This window comes from Macadamia integrifolia, chromosome 6 (genome assembly GCF_013358625.1).
Source record: "Macadamia integrifolia cultivar HAES 741 chromosome 6, SCU_Mint_v3, whole genome shotgun sequence".
NCBI classification, from domain to species: domain Eukaryota; kingdom Viridiplantae; phylum Streptophyta; class Magnoliopsida; order Proteales; family Proteaceae; genus Macadamia; species Macadamia integrifolia.
The window spans coordinates 18,796,374-18,823,258 of NC_056562.1; the positions used below are offsets into that span (position 1 = coordinate 18,796,374).

The 26,885-nt window shown below is 39.9% G+C and overlaps 1 protein-coding gene across 4 annotated transcripts; it reads left to right on the forward strand.

Annotated features, from left to right (window-relative positions):
- Positions 1 to 26,885, forward strand: LOC122081767 (acetyl-coenzyme A carboxylase carboxyl transferase subunit alpha, chloroplastic-like). 4 transcript variants are annotated; one of them, XM_042649026.1, is made up of 12 exons: positions 1 to 154; positions 681 to 1,030; positions 1,135 to 1,209; positions 1,632 to 1,739; positions 1,860 to 2,020; positions 2,247 to 2,361; positions 2,442 to 2,596; positions 5,709 to 5,760; positions 5,840 to 5,908; positions 24,314 to 24,391; positions 24,480 to 25,605; positions 26,478 to 26,885. In XM_042649026.1, the coding sequence occupies exons 2-11, from the start codon at positions 704 to 706 to the stop codon at positions 25,602 to 25,604; spliced, it is 2,265 nt and encodes a 754-aa protein (XP_042504960.1). In that variant the 5' UTR covers positions 1 to 154; positions 681 to 703; the 3' UTR covers position 25,605; positions 26,478 to 26,885. The 4 variants fall into 4 exon arrangements, with proteins under 4 accessions (XP_042504960.1, XP_042504962.1, XP_042504961.1 ...); XM_042649028.1 differs by lacking the exon at positions 1 to 154 and adding an exon at positions 25,683 to 25,730 and having other exon boundaries at positions 232 to 1,030; XM_042649027.1 differs by lacking the exon at positions 1 to 154 and adding an exon at positions 235 to 442.

A 26,885-nucleotide genomic window follows, 5' to 3' on the forward strand; every position in this document is an offset into this window, starting at 1 on the left:
AACCGTTCGTGGTGCGAGAACCTTTATCTACTCAGTCATGGCAAGCGGCTGCCAAAATAATTGCTCATAAGAGACGTCCTAACTAATCCTTGCTCGCTATTCTCTACATCCAGATCATAGTAAACTGTGTCATCTCTCAGGGAGACTTCCTACTGTAAGTCCAAAATATAGAATTCTAAGATCCATGCAAAAAGAATTAACTAATAATTTTATAGCAATAGGCAGTAGCCGACCTGACTCATCAATCCTCCTTTATCCACAAAAAAACAGAACACTTCAACCCTTTCTCCTTTATCCATAAAAACACTGGCAGAGTTAGAGATCCAATCGGATTCAGATCGCTTGATCGGATCCAAGTCGAGACGCAGTTGAGAGCCATACCAACCCTCAACCGCCAAACCGGAAATTGCACGCTCATTAAGGCTTCTTGGTTTAGTCAATGGTCTCTCTCTCCTACCCTCGAACTCCCCGCCCTCGATTCTTCCGCCTATTGTCTGACCTTTCTCAAACCTTCTGCTACAGCTGATTTCTAATGATTTTGAACTCCTTTTAGTTATAATTGCTCGTAATTTGAGAAGTTTCGGGTGTTGATTTCAGGTTTTTGTACTCTGGTGCTAGATTTTTTCTTTCAATTAATCTTAATTTTGGCTGTCTTGGGTTGTATTTTTTGGAGGTTTCAGTTCTCAACTTGGGGAACTTGAAAATGGCGTCTTCGTTTCACTCTCCAGTTACATTACCTGCAACAAATGCTTCGGATCTTTTCCAAAGTTCGAGAAATGGTGTTAATGGTGTTCCTTTGAAAGCCCTGGGTAGGTTGCGGTTTGGGTTTGTGAAGAAGGATTTTACTGTCAATGCGAAGATTAGGAAGGTGAAGAAGCATGATCGTCCATGGCCAGATGATCCAGATCCTAATGTCAAAGGGGGGGTACTTACTCATCTTTCACATTTCAAGCCTTCCAAAGAGAGACCCAAGCCAGTTACGTTGGAGTTTGAGAAACCGCTTGTGGATCTGGAGAAGAAGATCATTGATGTAAGCTCAACTCTTCGAAATTCTCATTCAAAATGGGCTTTAGTAATTGATTTTATTGGTATAACTTTTGGAATTTCAGGGTTCGAATTTTTCCTTGCTTGCAGGTGCGAAAAATGGCGAATGAAACTGGTCTGGACTTCAGTGATCAGATTCTCTCATTGGAGAATAAGTACCAAAAGGCAAGTTCTGAATAAGCATCTAAACTGTGTTAAAAGTTTTTAGATCTAATATTAAAAGCAATTCCTTTAGCCGTGTAGCTTCCAGTATTAGTATATCTGATATTTTCATTTTTTTTCAGATCTATCTGATTTTTTCATGCCTCGACTTAAATTGTGCTAATTGGGGCATAGTTACTTTTTTTATTTTTAATATTCTCTAGACATACCTTCTCATGTGAGGATGTGAGGGAGACAGCTTGCTTCCTTTCATGAAAGACGGGAGATAATATATGCTTTAGTTTTGTATGTGTTATCCTTATTGATCCATCATGCTTTGCTTGCTTCTACTACTGTATGATGGATCATAAGTTTTAAGAGTTTCTTTGTGAAGATACATTCTGGTTCTGATTGCCTTCTGTTGGCTGTTTTAATGTTGATTTCAGGCGCTGAAGGACTTATACACACATCTGACCCCGATACAACGTGTGAATATTGCTCGTCATCCAAACAGGCCAACTTTTCTTGACCATGTGTTTAACATGACTGACAAGGTTTAGTAATTTTGTGGAGATACTGACTTTCAGTGCATTATATATATATATATATATATATATATTGGTCTGCTTTTGAGGGAAATATTTGACTTACTATCTTTTTGGATCACTGTCTAGTGGGTTGAACTTCATGGAGATCGAGCAGGTTATGATGATCCTGCTGTTGTTACTGGTATTGGAACCATAGATGGTAGAAGCTATATGTTCATGGGACACCAGAAAGGAAGGAATACTAAAGAAAACATTAAGCGCAACTTTGGAATGCCTACTCCACACGGGTATTTCCTTTTGATTATCGAATTATAGCATGAAAAAAATTTAGTTGTATTATTGTTAATTACTTACAATCTTATTGTTAGGTTATTTCTGTTCATTTTGTCCTATTGTGGTTCGAATTACACATGAGATGCAATCCAGGTTTATTTAGTTAAATTCAAAAAGTTTTGGAAACCTCTGGTCGTAGAAAGCGTTAAAATGCTAAGCAGTAAGTTTAATTTTGAACAGTTACCGGAAGGCTTTACGTATGATGTATTACGCTGATCACCACGGATTCCCTATTATCACTTTCATTGACACACCGGGGGCATTTGCTGACCTTAAATCGGAGGAACTAGGCCAAGTATGTATTTGGATTTAGCTGTACCCGTAAATACACGTTTCACTGCTTACTGGATACTGAGTTTCCCTTTTTGCATGCAGGGTGAAGCTATAGCCCACAATTTGAGGACCATGTTCGGTCTGAAGGTTCCAATTGTCTCTGTTGTTATTGGAGAAGGTGGTTCTGGTGGTGCTTTGGCCATAGGCTGTGCGAATAAATTACTAATGCTTGAAAATGCAGTTTTCTATGTTGCCAGGTGATTTTGTGATCCATTGATTTTGTTGGAGCTACTCTAGGTACTGAACAATTGCTTGCTGGGTTTTTCCATGCACTATATTTTCTTGTGTGATTAATTAACCAAGTGAATGAAAACCAAGTGAATGATGCTTAATATCTTTTGTCTAACCAGTTTATTTGGAGAATTACTTAACAAGGTTTTAATTATCAACAATAAGGATCAATTACAAAGATTCTCTGGCAATGTAGGTTTTGTATTTGAATGGAAGAAGCTAGGCTTCTGATTGTTTAAGAATTCTCTGTTCCGACTAACTTGTTGATGCAGACGGATTTAAGTAACCTGCGTCTAATGGGCCCAAGAAGAGTTATAACTGATTAGTGTCTAATTGAAGAAAGTCAGAGATAAGATGCCTGTCACCATGACTAATGCTGGGGTTTTACCATCGGACCACTTGGAAGAGAGCCATTCCCATATAACTAAAATCCAAATGATTACACTCCAAGTATTCTGATCACAATGCTTTTATATAGGCATGTCATTGCCACCAGATCCTAGCTCTAGACAAAATTGACTTTTTTTTTGCGTTGTTGATAAGTGAATTTAACTTTCTGTCTCTGAAAATACTTTCTAATATGACTGTAATTACAATTTAACAGCTCCTATGAATGTTTGATCCTTTCTTAAATAAATAAGTATATCAATGTAAGAAATAGAATCCGAATAAAACACCTCATTAGTAAATTGTTCATAAATTTCCAAAGATAGACGAGTTTTGACTTTCTAAAATAGACCCAAAGAAAAGTGACTGAAATAACCCAGTATAATTTGATCCAGTGCTCCCAATCATCATGTTTGGAAAAATATATTCTATTTCTTGAAACCCCAAAAATTTACAAGTTTTGAAATATATGATATATCTAAATGGAGTTTTCCAATGACCAGTAAGGATATATAAGGTAGGTCTCTACAGATTATCCCATTACTGAACAGTGGGTATCATTTGGCATGCCTTGCTACTGATTGGTTAAAGTTGGACCCTTTGGTCCAAATAAAGTTAGTGGACAACTTATTTCCATAGATGTATCAGTTGCGGAGGCTTCACCATTTTTTCCTTCCATTTTATTACTTACTGATATACATCCAGAAACTTTAAAATATTGCGGAAAATTTTGGTGTAAACCCTGCTTGTAACATGAAAAATCAACTGAGATGCACTGCTGATTGGGAGAAGACACATTGCCGTACTGTTAGAAAGGATTTGATGGGCCGAAGCTGCACTGCTGTACTGAAAGAAAGGATTTACACCTCCGCATTATAGATGGGATTGGCTGTGCTGATCCTGAAACCTGTTCTATCCTTCCTGATCTTCGGCCAGTAATGTGAATTATTGACAAGCAGTGGATAGATCAGATTGGCCAATCTGCCTGTATGATCTTGATACTTGAAACCTTGATTGGACGCTTACTCTGTATGTATCAAACACATAGGCACCAGTCCTCATCCCATGCCCCCCCCCCCCCCCCCAAAAAAAAAAAAAATCAGATCTTTGTGTGAAGGAAGACCATAAAGAGAAATCATCAAGTTATCACTGCTGGTAGCATAGACATGGGACAATATCCAGGGCCAAAACTTGCTGGCCTTGGGCAAAAAAAATTAAATATGGAAGCTAGAGTTTGACAGTGTTTAGGCAATGGTCTGTATAAGGGAGCTTATCGTGTTCCTTTTCCCAAGTGTCTGCCTGCAGTTGCAAGCCACCACTGCCTCTATTAATTTTTTTTTTTGGAGGGGGGGCGATTCATGTTCTCATGCACTCTCTTCCTTCTGGAGAGAGCCTCAGGCTCAGTTGCGTGGCAGAGCAAGACCTCACTACAGTGACCCAAAATTAGATTCTCTTTTTTCCTGCATGAAATTCAAGCTGCAGAGGCCCAAAATAAGGTTTTTGTGTGGAGAGGATAGAGTTCTCAAGATTTAGATGATGGAAGCATGGACTGGGATAAAATCCTACTTGAGCATTTATACAACCCTAGGCCAAAATTTGAAAATAGTTGCTAGGATTTGACTTTAGAGATGCCACTTGTTGTAGGCCTGGCAGGGGCTTGCCACCACCGGCATCTGATGGGGAGGGAGATGAGTAAGGTAGTGTTCTCTTGTGGTGTCTCTCATCTTCTGATCCTTCTTTTTTATTTTCGCTGTCGACTATTAGTTAACCGCTAGGGATGGTAAGGTAATAATCGTAAGGGGGTTGCGTTTGGATCTCGTGCTGCAATTCTTTTGGTAGTGCTGCTGCTGTGGGGTTGCTATAGTCAGTTTGGGCTAGAAGCAGTGCCTTCTTTTGGGGTGGGCAATATGTCTTGCATGGAATTGGATACGTTGGGATTACTGTAGTACAGAAGGGTTGGGGGGAGTGGTTAGGGCAGACATGTTCTTTCAAATCCCAGATCTGGTTCTGTTGGTGATGTGCAGAACTGTGTGCATGGCACTGGCGATACTTGAATGATTCCATCTGATGTACTAAATTCAACTGATACCCTAGGAGGGAACACTTATTTCAATGTACTGTTCCTTCAAGAAGTGCATTGGTAAAAATATCATGTATTCAAGTATCTACATGTGTATTTTTTTATTTGTTTGTTTCAAGAAATAGAGAACTACTGTGCAGTGGCAAACATTGATTTCTTATTTTAAATAGACACTAGAAAACGAAAATATCCCAAAACACTTTTGATGTTTTAAAACAGAAAGAATTGAAAGTGTATCAATACAGCCATTGAAATTACTCACGTTCTTCCTGGATCCACATTTTACTGAGGTAAGACAATTAATATTTGAGTAAAAACAGGGTGGCATCTCATTGTTGCTTGTCACAGCCAGTTTCTTTGTTAGTAGAAACTTCCATATACTTTCACTTCATAATATCCTATTAAAAAGGAAATCAGAGTAGAGTAAAATGTGTTGGCTTGAATCTATATCATATGGTTGTCCAATGGATTCCTCTGTTATTGTTTGCAATGAGATACTACTATGCTAATGCAATTTTCCAGTCTGTAAATTGTTCCTATTTATTTCATTTTCTTAATGTTGCATTTTTCTGCATCTTTATATATAAGTTTTCTGTTTTTCCACTCAATAGCCCTGAAGCTTGTGCGGCGATCTTGTGGAAGAGTGCCAAAGCTTCTCCAAAGGTGAGTGGTAGTATTCCCTTTTTTGGCATGTCTGTTTAGGTTGCTTTAAGGATAGACATGACATTTTCTATCTGCACAGGCTGCGGAGAAGCTGAGGATAACTTCTACCGAGTTGTGCAAGCTGAAAATTGCAGATGGCGTCATTCCAGTAATTATTCTCCAGTTTTTTTATTTTTTTATTGTGATGCATTTTCTTATTTATTCATTAATAGGTAGGTAAAGGATTTAATTAGTAAGCAAAAATGATTACATGGTAGTATTGATACAATGATCAGCATTTCTTCATGCAATATTACATAACTCATAGGAAAAGTCAGGAAACAAGAAAAGCTCACCCATTCCTAGATGGGATAGACGCAACAAAATCAGCAGAAAGTTAGCCTCTCCAAATATGCTGAAACTCCCCAAGTTGAAATTGGGAAGTTAAATCAATATCACTTAGAAAATGTCTTGTGTACTATGGCAGCTAGCTTTGCTGACAACAGCATCTACCACAATTTTACTATCATATCTGATTGGCAAATGAGAAGTCCCCTTCTCAATCCTTGATGTCATACCCCTTGTATGAGACAAAATATCCATAGAAACAGCCGAGACTTCTGCATCGATCTAATCCAAGATAACCATAGTCCTTGGGAGAGTCCTCCCCATAAGTAGATCTATTCTGGCTCAGAGTTCCTTCACAATGCAAGGCATAATAACCGTTGGGAGCCTGTCTAGGATACACCTCTTTGAGAGGCTCATCTCCTCACAATTGATCTTCCCATAAGTGCACTCTTTCACCCTTTGCCATCTAATATCTATCCAAATAAAATAGGCACAAGTCTACTCATGATCTTAGAGCACCTTGAGTATAACTCTATATTGGCTACCATTGTATCCCACCCATTTCCATATAGTTTATCTTTTGTCTCATATATTATCAACCACTTGGCAATTATTGAGAAGTTTATAAGAAAAGTATGATGCAGGCAGGGGCGACAATTTGATCAATTAGGCTTCATTAGACTCAATGTTATGTTGGTTTATATGGTTCATGGGCTATGTATTTTTGGGGTTACTGTTGTAAAGGGTTGTTCTATATGCCCAAGTATGAGGGATTTGAGTCTTACATGAAATAAGGGTTTAGCTTCTTGTTTCTATTTTAAGTTCTTTAGAAGGTTTAGGCTAACTTGTGTCCACATTGAGTTTCTATTTTGAGTTGTTTAAATTTTGTAAGAGAGGTTGAGAATCTGGTTGTAGAAACTCCAGAACCTCTAGAAAATTTCTATTTTCCGATTCCTTGCTCTCAAGTTCAGAAATTTAATAAAGTTTCTGTTTGTTATAAGCTGTGCTTATAAGTAGAAAGTAGGAAGTCAGTTAGCCTGTAAATTAGTGGTTGGATATGCTATGTAATTCAGTGATTTTTTAGATGAATGAATCAGAATTGGTAGACTTTCTGAGGTTGCCATTTCCATTGATGTTCTTGTGTGGAATTCCCAATACACACGATACCCTAGTTTAGGTCTTACTTCCAACCCACTTGTTTGATTAATAACTTCTCCATCTCCCTCTATTTGCCTATAACTTCTTCGATTATTGTCTGTTTGCCTTCCCCACTGTTTTTGAACATTAAATCCCTATACCAGTATATCAAACCAGGGCCTGTCCCTTCTTCTGGATGCAGCCGTAGTTGTCTCCCTATAACTAATTTGATTATTGTCTGTTTACCTTCCCCACTGTTTTTGAACATTAAACCCCTATGCCAGTAGATCAAACCAGGGCCTGTCCCTTCTTCTGGATGCAACCACGGTTGTCTCCCGCATCTAGGTGACCCAAAGTGTTGGAGGGGGTCCAGATGCAAGGCTACACCAACAAGGCATCAAAGGTGGGCTGCCTGGGAGATCAAGACGCCTGGATGTCCAGGCGACACCTTGACAACTATGGATGCAACGTATCACTGGTCCTATCACACCCTGCCCCACAGAGTTAAGAGATTCCTGCAGTACTCACACCATTGTTACTGTTGATTGATTATGCCCTTTTAATTTTTTCTATTCAAGATAAATCTAAGATCAAGGCTAAGCCTCATGTAGGGTTAGAGTATAGAATCCATCACATGAGAGGAGACCAGGGTTACCTGCTGTTGTACCATACGGAATGCAGCACTTCCCCAATCTAGCAATGGTAAGGAACATAGCAAATCTTTTCAGCAACTCTGCTGAAGGAGGGAGGAGACCTCCACCACACGGCTGGTGATCAAAACCTTAAGAACCAGGGAGAAAGGAGAGAGAGTGCCCGTGATTCCAAGGAGAGAGAATCGCAGGTAGGGAGAGAGGCTACATGTGTGACAGATTCTTCTCTCCCCTCCTCTCCTCTCCTCTCCTCTCCTCTCCTCTCTTAATTATAAAGCTAAGCTGCTATACTAACCGTGATTTGTTCTGATTGGGAAGATCTTGGATCCCATTAAGAAATCCACCTAATTATACTTAATTAGTATATTCCTTAATTCTCAAGTAAAGATATTTACATATAACAACATTAAAAGTAGATATACGATCTATGGTCCCAAAAAATCAAGTTTATTATTGTCAAGTCCCTCCACCCAGCAACATCATATGATGAACCTTCGGGCATGAAAATTACTATTATCACAACCTAGTCCGTTGGACTGTCTTGTACAGAGAATATGAACCATCGATTGGACACCAAAACATTTAGAGACTAATAATTAATACTTGATAATATTATAAATCCTTTTATTAATATTTACAAAGGATGCCTGATGTAGATAAGTCACTTAATGGGCATACTTTATTGCAAGTAAGCCTTGGGTTGGGTTATGTATGTGTTGGACCTTTGATCCCATGGGTTTTCTTTGTAATGAGCCACTTTAATGAGCCTAAATTATGGGTAGAAAGTAGGAAAACGGGATTTAATTCATTAGTTTAGTTAGAGTCCTGTTTTAAGTCTGTTTCCTTTGTTATTTCAGTTTGAGTCAGTTTAGGTTTCCCTATTAGTGAATGACTAGTTATCTACCTACTCCATATTGGATTTCTAGTCCTACTCCATGTTGGAGTTCCAGTCTAGTCCTATTATAAGTCCAAGTCCCACTGGGAGTGTCTAGTCCTATTTGGAAACTAGCTCCTAGTTATGTTAGGATTGCTATTCAGCCCTCTTTAAATAGAGGAGTTTATGTAATCAATTCACAGATTTGAATGAATGAATTATTGAGTGATTACTCTTCAGTTAAAAGCTGTTATTGAGAGGTCAGGTGCCTAAACCTTTGAGGGGTGTGATACTCAAAACCTGAGAGGTGAGATATCCATTCCTTTATTATTTTTCATCCTTCTCAACCCACCATCTTGTTTTTTCTTCTTAGTTTCCATTACTTTTTTCTGTTCTTAATTTTTATTGTTGTGAGATTTCCAAGAGAGAGTTTTCAGATATGTCAAGCCCTATTAAATCAGAATTGACCAGCAAAGGAATTCCAATTTTGAAGTCCAATCGATCTCCAATATCTCCTCCATCTGAAGTCTGATCTACCTGGTCTTGCTAGGGGCTGTTCCACATCATTAGTGGATCAATCGATCCATCTTGGAAGAACCATTTAAGGCTACCAGCTGCTGTCCCTACAGAATTCTGACAAATTCTCTCCTATGTTTGATTTTCAAGAAAGTGAATATCTCAACAACCGATCGTCGAAAGTCCTTCAAATTTTTAGGTTTTTGTATCCTTCCTAGGGACTACCTATGTCCAAGAGTGCAGCTCAATTGGAGCCCTACAGACCTGGCCGGACCTCTCTCTGTATAGCCATATTGCATGTCTCTCTCTCCTATCGGGTTGGGTTTTGGGCTGGTTTTGCTCCTGTATTGGTATTGTACCCTTAGGGGTTTATTTGATGGTCTTCTTTCCTTGTTTCTTGGTCCTATTTCTCTTGTTCTCCTAGGTTTATTTGTGGTTATTATGAAGTTAGTTGTGTCCTAATTGTCTTGTTTGGAGTTGTAATACACTACTGGTAGTTTACTTGTAATCTACTCTTGCATTAATGCCACCAGTAACGAAATTTCGTCCAATTACAAACATACATTCTCTCTCTTTGATATTCACTATGAATACAACACACTCTTATATAGTTTAGGAGACATTGACCGTTAGTGCACCAAAGCCCATAATGCCTGGCTGTAATGATAAGGACCTCTCAGGTTTGGGGACCAATTGCAATCTACTAATGAGAATCTTTTTCTTAACATTACTGAGAGTAATCCATTCGAGATTCACATGTGATCCAGTTCAATATACAAACAATATGTATACTTACACCTGTGTTTTAGAATCTCTATTCCTAAGAATCACACATTGAGACAAACATATGAGCATAATACCAGTTCTGTCCCTAGTTGTGAACGAATTTAGATTTAAAACCTAAGGATAATGCACATTATTATCATGCTATTAAATCAATGTTTAGCCATTTATATCAATTTGATGGACACACTTCCAACAGTTAGGGCTATTAGAGTAGGGAACCTAATTGGAGTTTCTACCCCATCTGAGCCCTATATCAGTTGTTAATTTTCTCCCCATTGAGCCCAGTTCTGTCCTATTTCAACTTACATTGAGTTACCTTGTTTCTGACCTATCCCAGAACTTAACAGTTTAGTTTCCATTGGCTAATTAAATTCCAGATTTCATACGACAGATGTAACCCTATTCTGTCCTGCGTTAGGTCTTGTACTGTTTACCAATTTCAGCCCTACTTAGTTTAGGTTTAGGGTTTGTAGGCTGGCACCAATTTTGTATCATAGCCTAATTGTACAGTTTACCAATTTCAGCCCCACTTAGTTTAGGCTTCGGATTTGTAGGCTCGCACCAATTTTGTATCAGAGCCTAAAGGTTACTTCGTCCCTCATGGAGTCCCAGTATGAATCTTTATTTTCTCATTCACTCTCAAATTAATAAAGTTGGAATATTCTTGAAGAGATGAAAAAGATAGCTGAGAGTAAATATTCAGATGACAAGAGTGATGGTAGCCTCCAACGTATTCTGTTCTGTACTACCTCTTATATTTCCCTAATCTAAGCCCTAATTCATCAGTTTAGGATTAGGGTTTGTGGGCTGCCACCAAAGTATTTCCTACCCCTAGACCACCTTCTATAATTGGCATACTAATGGGGGCTGAGATTGAAAAACCAATTTAATGGGCCCAAACCAGAGGTTGAAAGCTGAGAAGATCAGTTGGATTACATTGGACAGATCTGACCTTAGATTTAATGGTTAAAACTAACGAGAAAAAAAAAAAATCCAGATCTGATGATGGAAGATAGCTGAGATAATATCTGAAGTTCTAATGAAAATCAGAAATTAAAATAGTGAACTTTTGAGGAGTCAATGGGATAGCTGAGATAATATCTGAAGTTCTGATGAAAATCAGAAATTAAAATAGTGAACTTTTGAGGAGTCAATGGGATTATGGGACAAACAAGGGAGGAAATATGGGATGAAAAATGGATCAATGGGAAGAAATATAACGGAGAAAAGAAGGAAAGAGAGAGGAGATTGTGTATGTGTGTTGGGGGGGGGGGAGAGAGAGAGTACAAGAACCCCCAACCCCCTCACTGGGGGGGAGAGAGAGAGTACAAGAACCCCCAACCCCCCCCTCAGTGAGGGGGTGGGGGGGATTTATTCAAATTCAACGTGCAGTAACCATGGAATGAGATAAACACTTCTCCTAAATCCACGGATCGGAGTTGGGCCAAATTGATGTACAAGTTACCCATAGTACTCTCCTGGTCAGGAAATCAGCCAAGCTGTTATTCTCCCATGGAACATATTTTAAAAACACAAGAAACAAAGTAGGAAGACAAATGAAGAATGTCCTCCAAAATTAATCTCAAAGACAATAGTGTGGCTGTGGTTCCTCGCTGCAAAAGAGCAATAACACTCTTGTTATCACTTTCAGTGATGATCCTTCTATAATTTTCAAAGATGGCTTCTAGCATTAGTATGCTCACAGCTTCATCCACTGCCGGATCTTCAAACTGTAAATGCCTTGAAACTGCAACCATGGAACGCCCTTGGAAGTCAACAACAACAACAAACTCAGCCTTATCCCAACTTAGGATTGGGGTCACTCCCGAAAACCCTAAGCGACAGAAATGCTCGAAGCGAAGGAACCAACCCTTCTGTGGCCGCTCCCATGGAGCAGCCCACCACCCTCTCGCTTTGCCTTCTCTCTCTCTCTCTCTCTCTCTCTCTCTCTCTCTCTCCTCTTTCTCCTCCCTCCATCTTTCTTCGTCCTTTGCATCTCCCCTTTCCCTCTCCCCTCTTTCCTTTCTTCTTCTTCTTCTCTTCCTCTCCCTTCTTCACCCCCTCCACTTCCCTTCTCTTCTTCTTCTTCTTCTTCTGTTCCTAGTGTCAACCATCTTGCTTGGTGTTGAAGCTATTGAAACTGCTCGGCTCCCCTTCCCACCAACAGCCTGCCCTGCTTGGTCAATAGACGAGTTGGTGTTGGCCCCTTCTGGGCTAGGTGCTACTCGGTCATCGTTCTGCTAGGCCTATTGCCCTTTTGGATGCCTCTCCCGCTAGGCCTGTTGTCCTGTTGGTCGTCAGCCCTCTTGGCTGTCTGCCCTTCCTGATGCCACCATGCTCATTTGTTTTGTTCACTAGCTTGCTTGCTCCATCACTTTTGCCTCTCAGTCGGTTGCTCGCCAAGCCTGCATCCCTTTTAGACGCCACTTTCGTCAGGCCTGCCATATTGTTTGTCGTCAGCCCCTCAATGTTTGGCACCCTTCCAGATGCTGACTTGTGTGGTCTGTCTGCTAGCTCACAGCATTGGCCTCCACCCTTGTTGTTTGCCACCCTCGCTGGGCTTGCCAGTAGTCAGTAACTTGCCTTTCGGACTGTTGGTTGCTGGATCTTTGTCCAGATTGGAAGCAGCCTCTTTGACACCAGCCCGTTGGGCTGCTCTAGGTCGGAAGCCACTCTGTCATGCCCTCTGAAAGGCCTGCACCCATCCGCTAGGCCAATTTCCTGCTAGGCCGTGGCCCTCTACAATGTCAGCATCCACCATCGCTGCCTCTTTACCGGCGGTGCTCCTTCGTGTTGGTGGCTAGGAACTATCGTGTTGTGATTAGATTGTTAGGGTTTGTGGTTCTATTCCCGATTTGGCTGGCCCCTTCTCTTTTTGTTTGGGCATCCTTGATGGTTGTAAAAGTTTCCTTAGCCCATGTGGGTCCATATTGGTGCCCTTTATGGACTTTTGTATCCCTTATTGGGTTTCTAGTTGGGGATATAGAGTTGGCTACATGGATCCATGACAAATAAAAGATAAAATAAAAACCTAGACAGAGTTGCCAACAAGTCAGGAGGATCTCAGCTACATGGGGTTGGTTACTTGAATCCTAGCCCTTCAATAGGCTCTATCCAAAGTCATACATGGGATGAGACCGAGACTATGCATGTCATTCTTCACCACTTCACCTAGATTTATTTTAGGCCCACCTCTAGCTCTTTTAGCCCCTGGGAATCACATCCAATAAATCCAATACACCCTTTATTTGTCCCTGTCAGCATACTAGCATCACAATTAAACTTGAAATAGTTTGGTGGAGGTGCAGCCCATGAAGTTTGTGCCTGTATAGCCACCGAGAGACTGCACGATGAGTTTTGGGGCCTTGCATTGCCATTACTAGATGATAGCCGTCATTTGGCCTAACCTCATGGAAATTATAAGTTTGCAAATTACCCACAATAAACACTACAGTATGGACATCTTCGAGTCATAACAGGTCTAGCTGCAACATTTTTTTGAGCACCAACAAACTCCTTGAATGTAATTTTGGAAACCCGAATCACCTCTTCTAGGGTTTAAGTATGCCTCCTAAAAATAGTGTCATTCCGTGCAATCCACAATTACCGGAAAATAAATGTACATAACGAAACCGATTCCCTTGCAATGGCTTTCCCAAGATATGAAAACAAATTCCACTCTTAAATCCAATCAACTATAGATATGTTACCAAGGTTACTCTCAAACCAAACTGCACAAGCAAAAGAGCATTTTAGGAGAATATGGGTAATTGATTCGTGACCCAAGCATCGAAAGCAACTCGGATCAACCTCCACTTTACAAACGACATAATGCATCTGTAGCAAGACTAGAGGTGCAAGAATGCCATAATAAATGCTTGATCTTAGGCAAGGAATAGATATTTCATATTTTTTTTTTCCAAACGACATTTACAAAAGACTATGAGTGGCGCACAAATGATGAGGTGCCGAAGCCTTCTTTAGGGGTTTCCATTCAAGTTTATCCCTTTGAGGGAAAAGTGGTAACTTGATCTCGGATCTTTCCCTAATATCATGGGCATTAAGAAGTCCATCCATAATATCATATCCGCAAGCATGATTAACCTCATCAATAAGATTTGCGACATTAGTCATAGGTGAATCTAAAGGCCAAAGAGAAGAAGCCTTGTAGCCTTTGTTTGTAGGAATCCATCGATCCCTTAAAACCGAAATTTAGGTCAAAATTTCCGAAACTAGTCGAGACCATGTATTTTTTCTAGGCTATTGCTGGAAATTTGGGCCGAAATATCCAAACCTTGTTATCTCGGGGCCCACCGAAATGTCCAAAATTTCAATCGAGATTTCCAAGACGAACTATGGTGTTGGGTCTTGGCTGACACGTAGAGGGGGGTGAATCGGTATATCAAATTCTTTTTCTTTTTCCAACTGTACCGTTGACGTGGCAATCACTGTTGGCACTTTAACAAATAGATACTCAGTCTACTGATGTTGTCTAGAGCTGCTATATGTACTATTGACAATCCTCACTGCTGTGCAGAGCTTACATAAATTATACTGCTGCCCAGAGTTGTCTCACAAGCCCAACAAGACAATCACGTTCTCATGCATACACAGTTGTATGCACATCCACACTGCACCACCAAGTGACCAAGCCTATCTGATGTGTACACCCATCCTGCAGCCAACTACTCCAATAAACAAAGCACATATGCACAATCACAACACAAAATATACGTGCTTTGGCAAGTTGCCTACATGCACGGAGTAATGTCCCTGTCGGGCTCAGCATTTACTCAAATACTAATTTTAACTGTACCTATAGCCAAGGGAATACATTCCCATTTACCACCCTTGATGTTCAATGGCTAGGTCTTCACCCCTGTTTTTCCCCAAATGATCTGAGAGTCCGTACTCAAGGCAATTAGGTTTAGGTAGTGGTAATTACCAAAGAACGCACATTCCCTGTGTCTAACACCCACTGAACACCAATTACAATACCAAGGTTGGGCTTATAACAATGCCCTACAATGAAATCCCACATAGCATGGGTCTATGGCAGTATAATCTAGCTAAGCATATAATAGAAATATAGTAAATCAAATGCACAAGTCAATGAGTGTAGAATATCTTATAACCTTGCAATGTCTCTGATTATTGGTTACTAGAGATAGAACCAAAAAATCTGATTGTCCACTAGAATCTTCAACCTCCCCAAGTCAATGGAGAAATTAGAATCTTCAAGTGCACTATGGAACCCGAATCTGTCTGTATTTGAAACACTTTGACAATGAGTTTGTGATAAAGACAAACACTCTCTCTTATTTTCCTCGCTTTCCTTCTCTTTTCTTTTCTTTTCCTTCTCTCTTTTTCCTTTCCTCTCCTTTCTTTTCTTTTCCTTTTCTTTCCTCCTTTGTGGAAGCTAACTGTTGCTTCAACAATGGAAAAACAACCTCTTCTCTTTCTCTCTTTTTCTTCTTCCTTTCTTCCTTTGTAGAAGCTTTAATGGCTCAACACACACACACACTCATCTCTATTTTTCTTCTTGTCTTATTCTTCTTCTTCCTTTTCTCTTCCCTTTCCTTTTCTTCGCTACTACCAATAGAGGTTGCTGCCTTGGCTTTCATTAGCTTTATAGACCTCTAATGGATGCTACAAATCAGATGCAAGAGAGTACATGTTCAACATTCAAACCAAAGCTTCCATAGAGCTTCAACTCCATTTTCGGATAACCTTAGCAGCCCACCTCTTTGGTTTATTGCTACAGGAAGATAACTCTCTCAAAAAACGAAGAAAACCCATTTTCCATCATCCCAAATGGAGTTAGGATGAGGGAGCTATCGCACTTTGAAGATCGGCCTCTGATGTTGCTTCAAACGAAATCTTTACTGGGCTTCATGTACTCCTGCGCATTACCAAATAATAAGGCTAATCATGGCTCTTGGATCTGATGCACAAATATCCTTTTTTAATAAAGGGCAATTTGATGCAGTTGCACAATGGACTTGGAAAAAAGAATATCTTTTGATTGGATTTTCTTTTGTTTTAGAAATAATTTCTTTTTAAATTAGCTAGCTTCTAATTTTAGAATAGTTTCCTTTCAAGTAGTTTCTATTAATTGTTTGATTTTTTTCCTTTATATTGGACATGTAAACGATGGAGAAGTTCAGTTTTACATTTTTGAATAATTGAATGAAGTTGAAGAATTTGGGTTTGGATCCATGACTGCCAATCCCTCTTCGTCCCTCTCTGAAATCTGTTAATCTCTTCTTTTTCCCTTCTCTTATTTCCTTTCTATTATTTTCTGGTTTTTTTTTCCTTACCCTGTTCTGCACAACAGTTGCAGCCCTAGTTTAGAGGATCGATCTCCTTCTCCTTTAAGCTATTTGGGCTGAGTCTTTGGTAGAGAGTTCCCTACCAGTAGGCGACACAAATCCAAGAGAAGCCCTTCCAAAACTTGGTTTTTGTGGTGATAAATCAAACCCAGACCGAGATCTGAGTTTTTCCATTGTCAGATCCAGTTGCAGACACAAACACATTAGATCTGGGCCATCGAGATTTTCTGGTGCTAGATTTATGAAAGACCTGATGCTGCGACCCTTCGCTGGAAGTTTCAGGCCAAACTGAGGCCTACTGAAGAAGCTCTCTCAATCTGAGGTCGTCCCAATGTCCATTGGTTCTGTACGTTGCTGAAGGTTGAAGACAACCTTCAAAAAGTGAGATTTTTCCCTTTCAAATTGGATGTTTCCAATACTGCCCCTCTCTTCTTCCATTATCTTCTATAGTCCCTATCTTTATTTCTAATTCCAGAATACCCCTCCCTCATCAGATGTTATTCCTTGTTTGCCATTTACTAGCTTGGTGACTTATAATTACAATTCTGCCACTCTTTATTAGAAACACCAAATTAATTCCAGAACTGAGTTTTCTTTGGGATTAATTCCAGATCTGTCCTCATTCAGCTATTTCACTAAAAAGGGGGTTTTTAAGTTGTGCCTTAAATTATATTACTGCCACTGGTTTGTTTAAACTGAATTATTTGTTAATTGTGGGCCCATAAGCGATCCGCATCAAGTGGTATCAGAGCAAATTTCCTGCACTTCTCTAACCATGACAGGTAACGTTACCAATGCTGAGTTGAACAAATTGTATCGTGAGGTACTTGACAACCAACAGAAAACTAATGCTAGGATTGAGAAGAATGAGGCCAAATATGGCAAGTTCGTGGACGACACTCAATGTGCCCTCGCTAAGATTCTTGCCTTTATGCAAAAGTCTGAAACACGAGTCGATTAAGGACCATCTACACCACCTCCTCAGTTTAATGCCCTACGGATTGAAGATACACCACCAAGTGCAACGTGATCCAGTTGTTCCCCAAGATGTTACCCGGAAATTTTCTGACAAAGATTATGGCGTCAAAGTTGAGGTTCCAGAGTTCAGTGGTGAAAAGAGACCTGAGGAATTTCTTGATTGGCTTACCAAATTTGAGAGGATTTTTGCATATAAGTCTCTTCCAGATGTGAAGAAGTGTGAACTCATCCTCACTAAGTTTATGGGGTATGCATGTTCATGGTGGGATGATGTACTGCATGCAAGGTTTGTCAAAAGACTTGGACCCTTTACCAATTGGGAGGTCATAAAGCAGATTCTGATTGAAAAATTTGTTGCTCTTAATTATGAAAAGGTAATGTTCCATAAATTGATTAACTTGCAACAAGGTAACAAGGATGTGGATTCCTACACCCTTGAGTTCCACAAGTTGTCTTCAAGGTGCCGACTTCAGGAAACAGACCAGCAGCAGGTGATGCGATATATCAGTGGGTTAAGAGCACCGAGATTCGACTTGAGTTGGCTAACACTGATTTCAGGTCTGTTGATGTGGTAGCGGCTCATGACAAGACAGCTGAAGAGAAGTCCATTTATTGGAAGGGTATGCTGAAGACTTCTTCAGTTTATAGACCATCACGTATGGAGGAAAAGAAGCCTGAAGCTAGCAGAGTTGAGAAAAGGTCAGAGTTCAACAAGGATAGTGTTGGGGTGAAGAATATCATATACCATAGTTGAGGTGAAAAGGGTCACTACCCCAACAAGTGTCCCAACAAGACTCGTTCTGTGAATGCAGCAGAGAAGCAATCAATTGAGAATAGTGAAGATGAATCTCGTTTCTATCCTTATCCCCTCGAGGACAATGATATTGTCGATGATGAAGATGAAGATGAAGATGACGATGTAGAAGCTCATTCAGCTAGTCTTTCATCATTTTCAAATAGACTAGTTGATAAAGCTCCTCTCTTCAGATAGAAGGGTACTCTCCTGCACAACTCCGACTCTACTGATGTTCATGCAGTTATTGATACTGGGGCAGAAGCAAACTTCATATCTGTTGAATTTGTTCAAGCACACAACCTTCCACAGAAGCAACTTTTCAAGAAGATTCACGTGCGAGGTTTTGGACCCATAGCTCGAGAAGAGGCCACTGTAGTTGTTCGAGTACACTTATAGTTTGGGCCGTTACAGTACCATGTCACCTGTTTGGTCACCCATTGGCGCACTGCGACTTTCTTCTAGGGCGACCTTGGCAGCAACATGCAGACATTCTCTACGATGGTGCACGGAACACCATCAAGGTGAAGCAAGGAGGTCGTATGTACTTAATGAGGCCACATGCATTATCTGACATGCCACGTCGTCGACTGACTCCTACTCCAGTGACATGTCAGCCTACTCTCCCTCCTCTTGGAGTTATGTTTCCTTTTGTTTCGAGATATGTGCCACCTCATCGGCGAGCGATTTACAAGGGAATCTTAGGAGCACGACCTAACTCGCCGGAGTCGAGTTCTTTGAAGACCGAGAGAGCTGATGCAATTGCACGGTGGACTTAGAAAAAAAAAATATCTTTTGATTTGATTTTCTTTTGTTTTAGAAATAATTTCTTTTTAAATTAGCTAGCTTCTAATTTTAGAATAGTTTCCTTTCAAGTAGTTTCCATTAATTGTTTGATTTTTTTCCTTTATATTGGACATGTAAACGATGGAGATTTTCAGTTTAGATTTTTGAATAATTGAATGAAGTTGAAGAATTTGGGTTTGAATCCATGACTGCCAATCCCTCTTCCTCCCTCTCTGAAATCTGTTAATCTCTTCTTTTTCCCTTCTCCTATTTCCTCTCTATTATTTTCTGGTTTTTTTTCTTACCCTGTTCTGCACAACAGTTGCAGCCCTAGTTTAGAGGATTGATCTCCTTCTCCTTTAGGCTATTTGGGCTGAGTCTTTGGTAGAGAGTTCCCTACCAGTAGGCAACACAAATCCAAGAGAAGCCCTTCCAAAACTTGGTTTTTGTGGTGATAAATCAAATCTAGACCGAGATCTGAGTTTTTCCATTGTCAGATCCAGTTGCAGACTCAAACACATCAGATCTGGGCCATCGAGATTTTCTGGTACTGGATTTATGGAAGCCCCGATGTTGCGACCCTTCGCTGGAAGTTTCAGGCCAAACTGAGGATTACTAAAGAAGCTCTCTCAATCTGAGGTCGTCCCAATGTCCGCTGGTTCTGTACGTTGCTGAAGGTTGAAGACAACCTTCAAAATGTGAGATTTTTCCCTTTCAAATTGGCTGTTTCCAATACTGCCCCTCTCTTCTTCCATTATCTTTTATAGTCCCTATCTTTATTTCTAATTCCAGAATACCCCTCCCTCATCACATGTTATTCCTTGTTTGCCATTTACTAGCTTGGTGATTAATAATTACAATTCTGCCACTCTTTATTAGAAACACCAAATTAATTCCAGAACTGAGTTTTCTTTGGGATTAATTCCAGATCTGTCCTCATTCAGCTATTTCACTCAAAAGGGGGTTTTTAAGTTGTGCCTTAAATTACATTACTGCCATTGGTTTGTTTAAATTGAATTATTTGTTAATTGTGGGCCCATAAGCGATCCGCATCACAATTGGATCAAGTCAATCCATTCAATGTGAATTCCGGATTCCTTTTCAAGCTAGACCATTGGATGAGAAACTTCTAGAGATGTGTAACTCATTACCCAATAAAGTGGATCATGACGTTTCAGCCCATCATTGGTTCACAAAGGATCTGAATAGATGACCGTTAGATGAAGGCCTGGATTGCTTTCACGAGGATCAAAGGACAAAACCTTAATGCTTGTTGACTTTTGCTTATTATAACTCCATTTCCCTAATAAACAATGTGCTTTTGAGACCCGCTTTGATAAAGTTTTTCAATGTTGGAACATGTGGAATTTGTGCAGTACGAGTGCATTGTTCATTTGAAAGAATCAAAGCCTCCTTGAGGCTAGATGACAAGCTGGCCATGGGTCCACCACTGACTTTAATTAAAGCAATCAAAAGGGAGCGCTCCAAAGACATGCACTCATTGTCCTATTGAGAGTTGGGCTATACCCCAACCTTAACTATCGGCTCATTTTATGCCAAGACCATTATGCGACAAGCCCAACGATGATATCAACCAACCAAACCATGATGCTCCCACCTCATATTCACAACCCACATCGCCAATGCTGTGAAATCACCGAATGGGACCCGCTGGATCTCGAAATACGATCCAACCATACATGTAGGCAATTTATCGAACACTTGTGCCATATTAGAGTGATCGAAAGAGAAAATCATAAATTTCACGATCAAACTCAGATTGAGGCAAAACAAGTTGCGTTGGGTTCATAATCTAGAGAACTACAATTCTCCAGTGCAAACTCAATTTCAGAATCAGCCATGTAAAATTACCAAATTGCCCCTGAACTTTCTATAGGCTATAACTTCTTCGTACAATATCAAATCGTGGCAGATCTGGATGCATTGGAAATAGTACGACATACTCTACAACCTTTCTGAAGACATCGACACCCAAAAAAGTCATCTTCAATGACCAAAATACCCCTGAGTGAAAATAGGCCAATATTACCGATTCCAGGCTTGGGAACCCGAAATTTGCTACACTGTCTCACCCAAGGCACTCAACCAACCTCTAATACTTTGCCTGCCATCTAATACTCTCATCTGATGTATTTCCGTCTCGGAGACTCTGATTCCTGATACTCTCAACTGATACAATCTCTGATACTCTGAGCCAGTCTACCACATCACGCTGCCAGTTGTACTGCTCTGCTGACTCAGACTATACTGTGTTGACAACAATGACAACACCACGTATACTATGTGTACAATAAAAAGGTCATACAAGACTTCTTCTAGTTAATCGACTGTTTTGATGCCATACAATAGACATTTAAACAATCCCTCATGATGCATATTTCATGCAGTCTTCAGAAAATAGAAGACTATCATCTGCAAACAAAAGGTTTGTAATCGGTGGGGCACAAGTACACACTTTAATCCCATTTATAACACCATCGGTTCCAACCTTCAGCAACAAACAGCTCCAGGCACGAGAACTCAGAATGGAAAGGGCTGGTGACAAAGGATCATCCTGGAAAATCCCTCTTGTTGAGGAAAACAGAAATTAGCTCAACTTCCTATACTAGACCTGCTAGTAATTTGGACTCTTGAACAACTAAGACCTCTAGAATTGTAGATTTCCTAAATTAACTCATAGATTAACAACTAGTCTCTTAACCAACTAACGACATCACATGGGCCCACCAAACCTTATTGCTTTACTTAATCTCCTATACCCTTTTAAATCCCAATTTTTGGCCTTATAAAAGAGGCACACTACATTAATAAACACAAAATAACCAGTCAAAGGCTCATAGAGCCAAACCATGGGCTGAAATAATGTATTCGAAGGCCCAATTGATCCAATTGGATAGCCTTAACTGCATCACAGACCCGCCTTATGATTCCGATCAAATGGTCCTCTTCCTTTCCCCATCTGCCACCACCCTTATGATTTTTCCTAATGGGGGTGATGATCTTCCTTGGAAAGAGGAACAAGCAATAAACAAGATGGTTTCGGAAGTTGATTTCATGAATTCCTAGCCACGGATTTGTTTGGAATTAATTGGCAGAGTTGTGTACTCATTTTTCTTGAGATCATCCTTCAACATATTGATTACCTCCCAAAAGGTATAACCAGATGTATGTAGATGAGTGACATTATCTAACTAAACCATCACACTTTCTTGTACTAAATTTCACTTGGCCCTGCTCTAGAAAGCAGTTGTCTTAGATGCTTTGCCACTAGGCTCTTTTGGTTCTACTTGCCTTTCTCACATGAAAACATGCTGAAAGAATGATGACCACATAGGAGTACATATAGCATTAACCTTTTTGAGAGGTTCATCTCCCCACCATAGATCTTCCCAAAATTGCACTCTTTCATTTCTCACCCATAATAAAATAGGCACAAACATGCTTATGCTTTTCCAAGGAGCCCCAAGTATAACCCTATATTTGCCACCATTTTACCCCACTCATTTTCATGTGATATCTATTTTCACCTAATCAGCTTTTTCCATTAAGATTGGTGTTTATTTGTGAGAAACCGCAAAATGACTACAGGAATCAGGTTTTTGGGTATAAATATTCCACTGACCTATAAAAAGCAGGCCAAAACCTTGCACGGATAGAATTTACTCTAGGGATAACAGGATGGTTGCACTTAACAAGGATTGTAGAGTTTCTAAGAGAGGTATTTCCTATTCCTAGCCGACCCTCTTTAATCGGTAGAACCACCTTAAGGAATATGGATCCAATGATATGGTCCCTCTCACTTCCTCCCAGCAGCCACAAGGAGTGCCCTATGATTTTTTTCTAATGGGATGATAATCTTCACTGGAAGGATAAAGTGATGATCTTCCTCAGGATGCAAACGAGGAACAAGTTGTAAATAAGAAGGCTTTGAACATAGTTGTCAAGGCAATGCCTAGTCGTCCAGGTGAGGTTGACTCCGGCGCCTTGGTGTCGCCTTGATTTTGGACCCGCTCCAACGCCTTGGATCGCCTGGACGCCGTGCCAACTTTGGTTTTGAAATGCTTATTTGACAGAACTGAAACACAGATTTGTTTGGACTTAGTTGCACATTTGTGTACTTATTTTTCTCAACAGCATCCTTGAATATATTGATTACCTCCTGTTGTTAAAAAATGTAATGGATAGACTATTGAGAGATATGTATGACTTGTCTATTAGAGGGAAAGTGCTTGCTCCAATAAATCAAAAAAACCAAACTGTGGAGATGAAGATTAAGGCTGAGGTGTACCAACCGGCACTTTCCTTAAGACCTTAGACACCCCCTAGATACAACAGCCTTGTGGCTTCCGACAGTAGTGGTGCATTCCTTGACTGCAAATCCCTTTTGAGTCTTACTTGGTTGTGCTCAAACTCACTAGAGAAAATCATGAGAAACAGCGTATGAAATCTTAAAATCGAACTCAAGGTTGTAAGGGAGAAATCAAGACAAAGAAAAAGAGCTTTTGTGAGAAATTTTCACTTGGGAATTACCATTGAATGGCCAGGGACAACCCTTAGTTATAGAGGTGAAACGCCCCTTCAAGGGACATTTTCCAAGAGATGTGACTATCTGAAAATAGCCATTGAAAACGGCTTCAAGTGAGTTTTAGACGACATGTAACGAGATGTGAACAACGTCGTCTGGCAGACGGCGCCGTTCCATCATTTGATGACGTCGTCTGAAGTCCATTGCAGGTCGAACAGGTAGTGTTGAGAGCCGTTTTGAGGTTCTGTTAAGAGATGCGCCAGGGTGTGTCCAACACCGGTTCTGGTCCGGAGAAAAACAATATAATATGATATTTTATATTAAAGCCCTGCCTCAACTCGACAAGGCAAGGCACGGCTCGGCACATGCGCACGCATGTTTTAAAAGCACCCCCCGGACATGAGTGAGGAGACCTATCTCTAAGGAATCCTTACCCTTAGAGTCACATTCCTACTTATTAACCTCTTGTCATTTTCTTCCATTTCCAATGTGGGACTAAGGTCCCCACACAAAAGTGCCTTTTTCAAAACCAATAAAAGCTTGTGGGAGGGAAAACACAAAACCCAAATTTCAAAACCAAATTAAAAGGTATTTGAAATTTCATTTAAAGCACATTTTCCAATTATCTCCCAAATATTGAAGGCATACCCAAATTCCAACTGATGATGACAGTATCTGATTTAAGCATTACATTGTCTTGGACCAAGTTTCATTTGTTCTAGAAAGTAGCTGTCCTAGATGCTTTGCCACTGGGAACTTTTTCTTCTCCTTGCTTTTTTTCATGTGAAACATGTCCTAAAAGAATATCTACCTTTGATCTTTTTACAGGAACCTATCGGTGGCGCACATGCAGATCCTTATTGGACCTCACAACAAATAAAAATTGCAGTTGTTGAAGCAATGGATGTGTGTATTGGTTATGGTAATTTTTTAACATTTAATAATATTTTTCCATCAAGATCCTAACAATTAAATTTTCGTTGTGCATGTATAGGAGCTCCTTACAATGGACACGCCAGAACTGTTAAACCATCGGATGCTTAAATTCCGTAGTATTGGTGGATTTCAAGAAAAAATCCCAGTTCTGCCTGAGAAAAAAGTCAACATGAAAAAGAAAGATGTTCAAAAGGTAGAGAGTCGAGGAACTCCCGACCTTGAATTGGCGGCTGAGGTTGAGAGGCTTAAACATGAAATTCTGAAATCCAATGGGTCATCTACCAAACCTTCAGAGTTGGATTTAAATGAGATGATACTAAAACTGCAAAGGGAGGTTAACCAGGAATTTTCTGAGGCAGTTAGAGCCCTGGGTTTAAGAGGCAGGCTTGAGACTATACGGGATGAGCTTACAAAAGCTAGAAGTTCGTCCAACCAACTTATTGATATAGGTCTGAAGGACAAGATAGAAAAGCTTAAGAAGGAGTTCAACCAGAGCTTATTACAGGCCCCAAATTATGCTAGCTTGAGAACCAAGCTTGATATGCTGAAGGAACTATCTGAGGCCGAGAAACTCTCCAAGAAGAGTGATAAAAAAATAGCATTGAAGCAGGAAATAAATAAGAGATTCAAAGAGGTCATGGATCAGTCAGATGTAGAAAAGAAGATTGAGGCACTTAAAAATGATATGGTTAATGCTGGTTTGTCCCCTGACAAGAATCTAGATGATGAACTGAAGGAGAAAATCGTGAAGGTGAAAAAGGAGATAGAATTGGAATTGTCTGATGTCCTCAAGTCCATGAAGCTTGATGTACTTGCTGTGCGATCAAAAGCTAAAGACTCCATTGAGCAAAAATCATTCTTGGATTTACGGGTCAAAGTAGATGAATTCAATGAAGAGATAAGCAAAACCATTGAAGATGCTATAAATTCATCAGATCTAAAGAATAAGATAGAAATGCTGAAGCTTTTGGTTGCAATGGCTGGAAAGACACCTGACATGGAGTTAAAAAATAAGATTGAGGCTCTAAATGAACAAATAAAGCACAGCCTTGCAGAGGCTATAAGCTCCTCACAATTGTTAGAAAAGCATGAAAAGCTGAAGGCAGAGATTGCAAAATCCATTGAATCTAGAGGACTTGATGGAAGTTTGAGCGAGGGACCCCTAAATCACTCCTTTGCATAATGTAAGTTCATCTAGCACTAATTTAATCCATTATTTTGGAATCAATTTCAGCTGATGGAAAATACTGTTTGAAACCAGTCTCAGGGGTTGTCCTTTGCTTTTGAATGATGAACAAAATAGCAAATGGTGATTCACTGCAATTGCAGAATCTAGTGTGAAATTGCTAGCTAAGCTTTCTCAACTTGAACCTCGAGCTTTACCACTCGTTCTACATTTTGTCTGCTGTGTTTCTCAGCAGTTTCCTGTCCTAGACCTAAAGAAAATTTTATTCCATTCAACTAAAAACGTTCACAATGTAGAATTGGGGTGAGACCTGTAAAATGTTTGCTTTACTGCTCACTGAATTTTGTCTTGCTGTGATTTTTAGTTCTTTCTCATCCCCTCCCTCAAGTGAATCCCTTCAACTGGAAAAAGGTCCCACAGTGAGACTGGAGTTGGGACTTATTAAATTTTTATTTATTTATATTTTTGGGGGGTCACTGTGAACAAAAATATGCCAAAATGTGCCATTGTATTCTTTGGAGTAGTGAGGGACCATAGCTTAGATAGAGAATTAATTTCACATGTATCATACTGAGCTTTTCGGAATATCTTAGTTAACTGGATTTGTGGGTTACTAATAAAAAGGGCCCAGTTTTTATGCACGGCCATGTACGTACTCAGGCATGCCTTTCAACCATTGGATGGGGGTGGGGGCAGAAGTGTAATAACAAATCCCCCTCTTCCCCATCAAACAATTGAAGGCACGACCGTATGTAGCTGTGCGTAAAACCTTTTGCCAAAAAAAAAAAAAAAATATCTTAGTATAAACTGTTTGTTTCCTATTTATTTGTTATTTGTCATGCATTAATTGTACTTTTTCCTCTGTTGTAGGTGGTTGGTAAACCAGTGATTCTGCAATAGTTGTTCCAAACCTGAGCTCCTGCCTTCCCAGCACCTTTTTGGGTGTCCAGCTTCCTCCCAGATTCCGTCAAGGTTCTATTTCAAATAGGAACAACGAGAAGTGGCGTGGAATTAAAATTGGTTTTTCTGGGCTGGATCTTCTATTATAGATGTTCAAATTATTTGATCAGTTTTGGTACCTTCTCTCTCTCTCTCTCTCTCTCTCTCTCTCTCTCTATATATATATATATATATATATAATTTTTTCTTTTGGGTTGGGGGTCGTGGTGATAAGAAAATTATCTTGATAGGGAAATAATTTAGTGCACAGGTGACAGGACTGGACTCTTCAGTTTTTTTCTTGGAATAAGAAGGTTATATAATATTTTAAACTCCTCC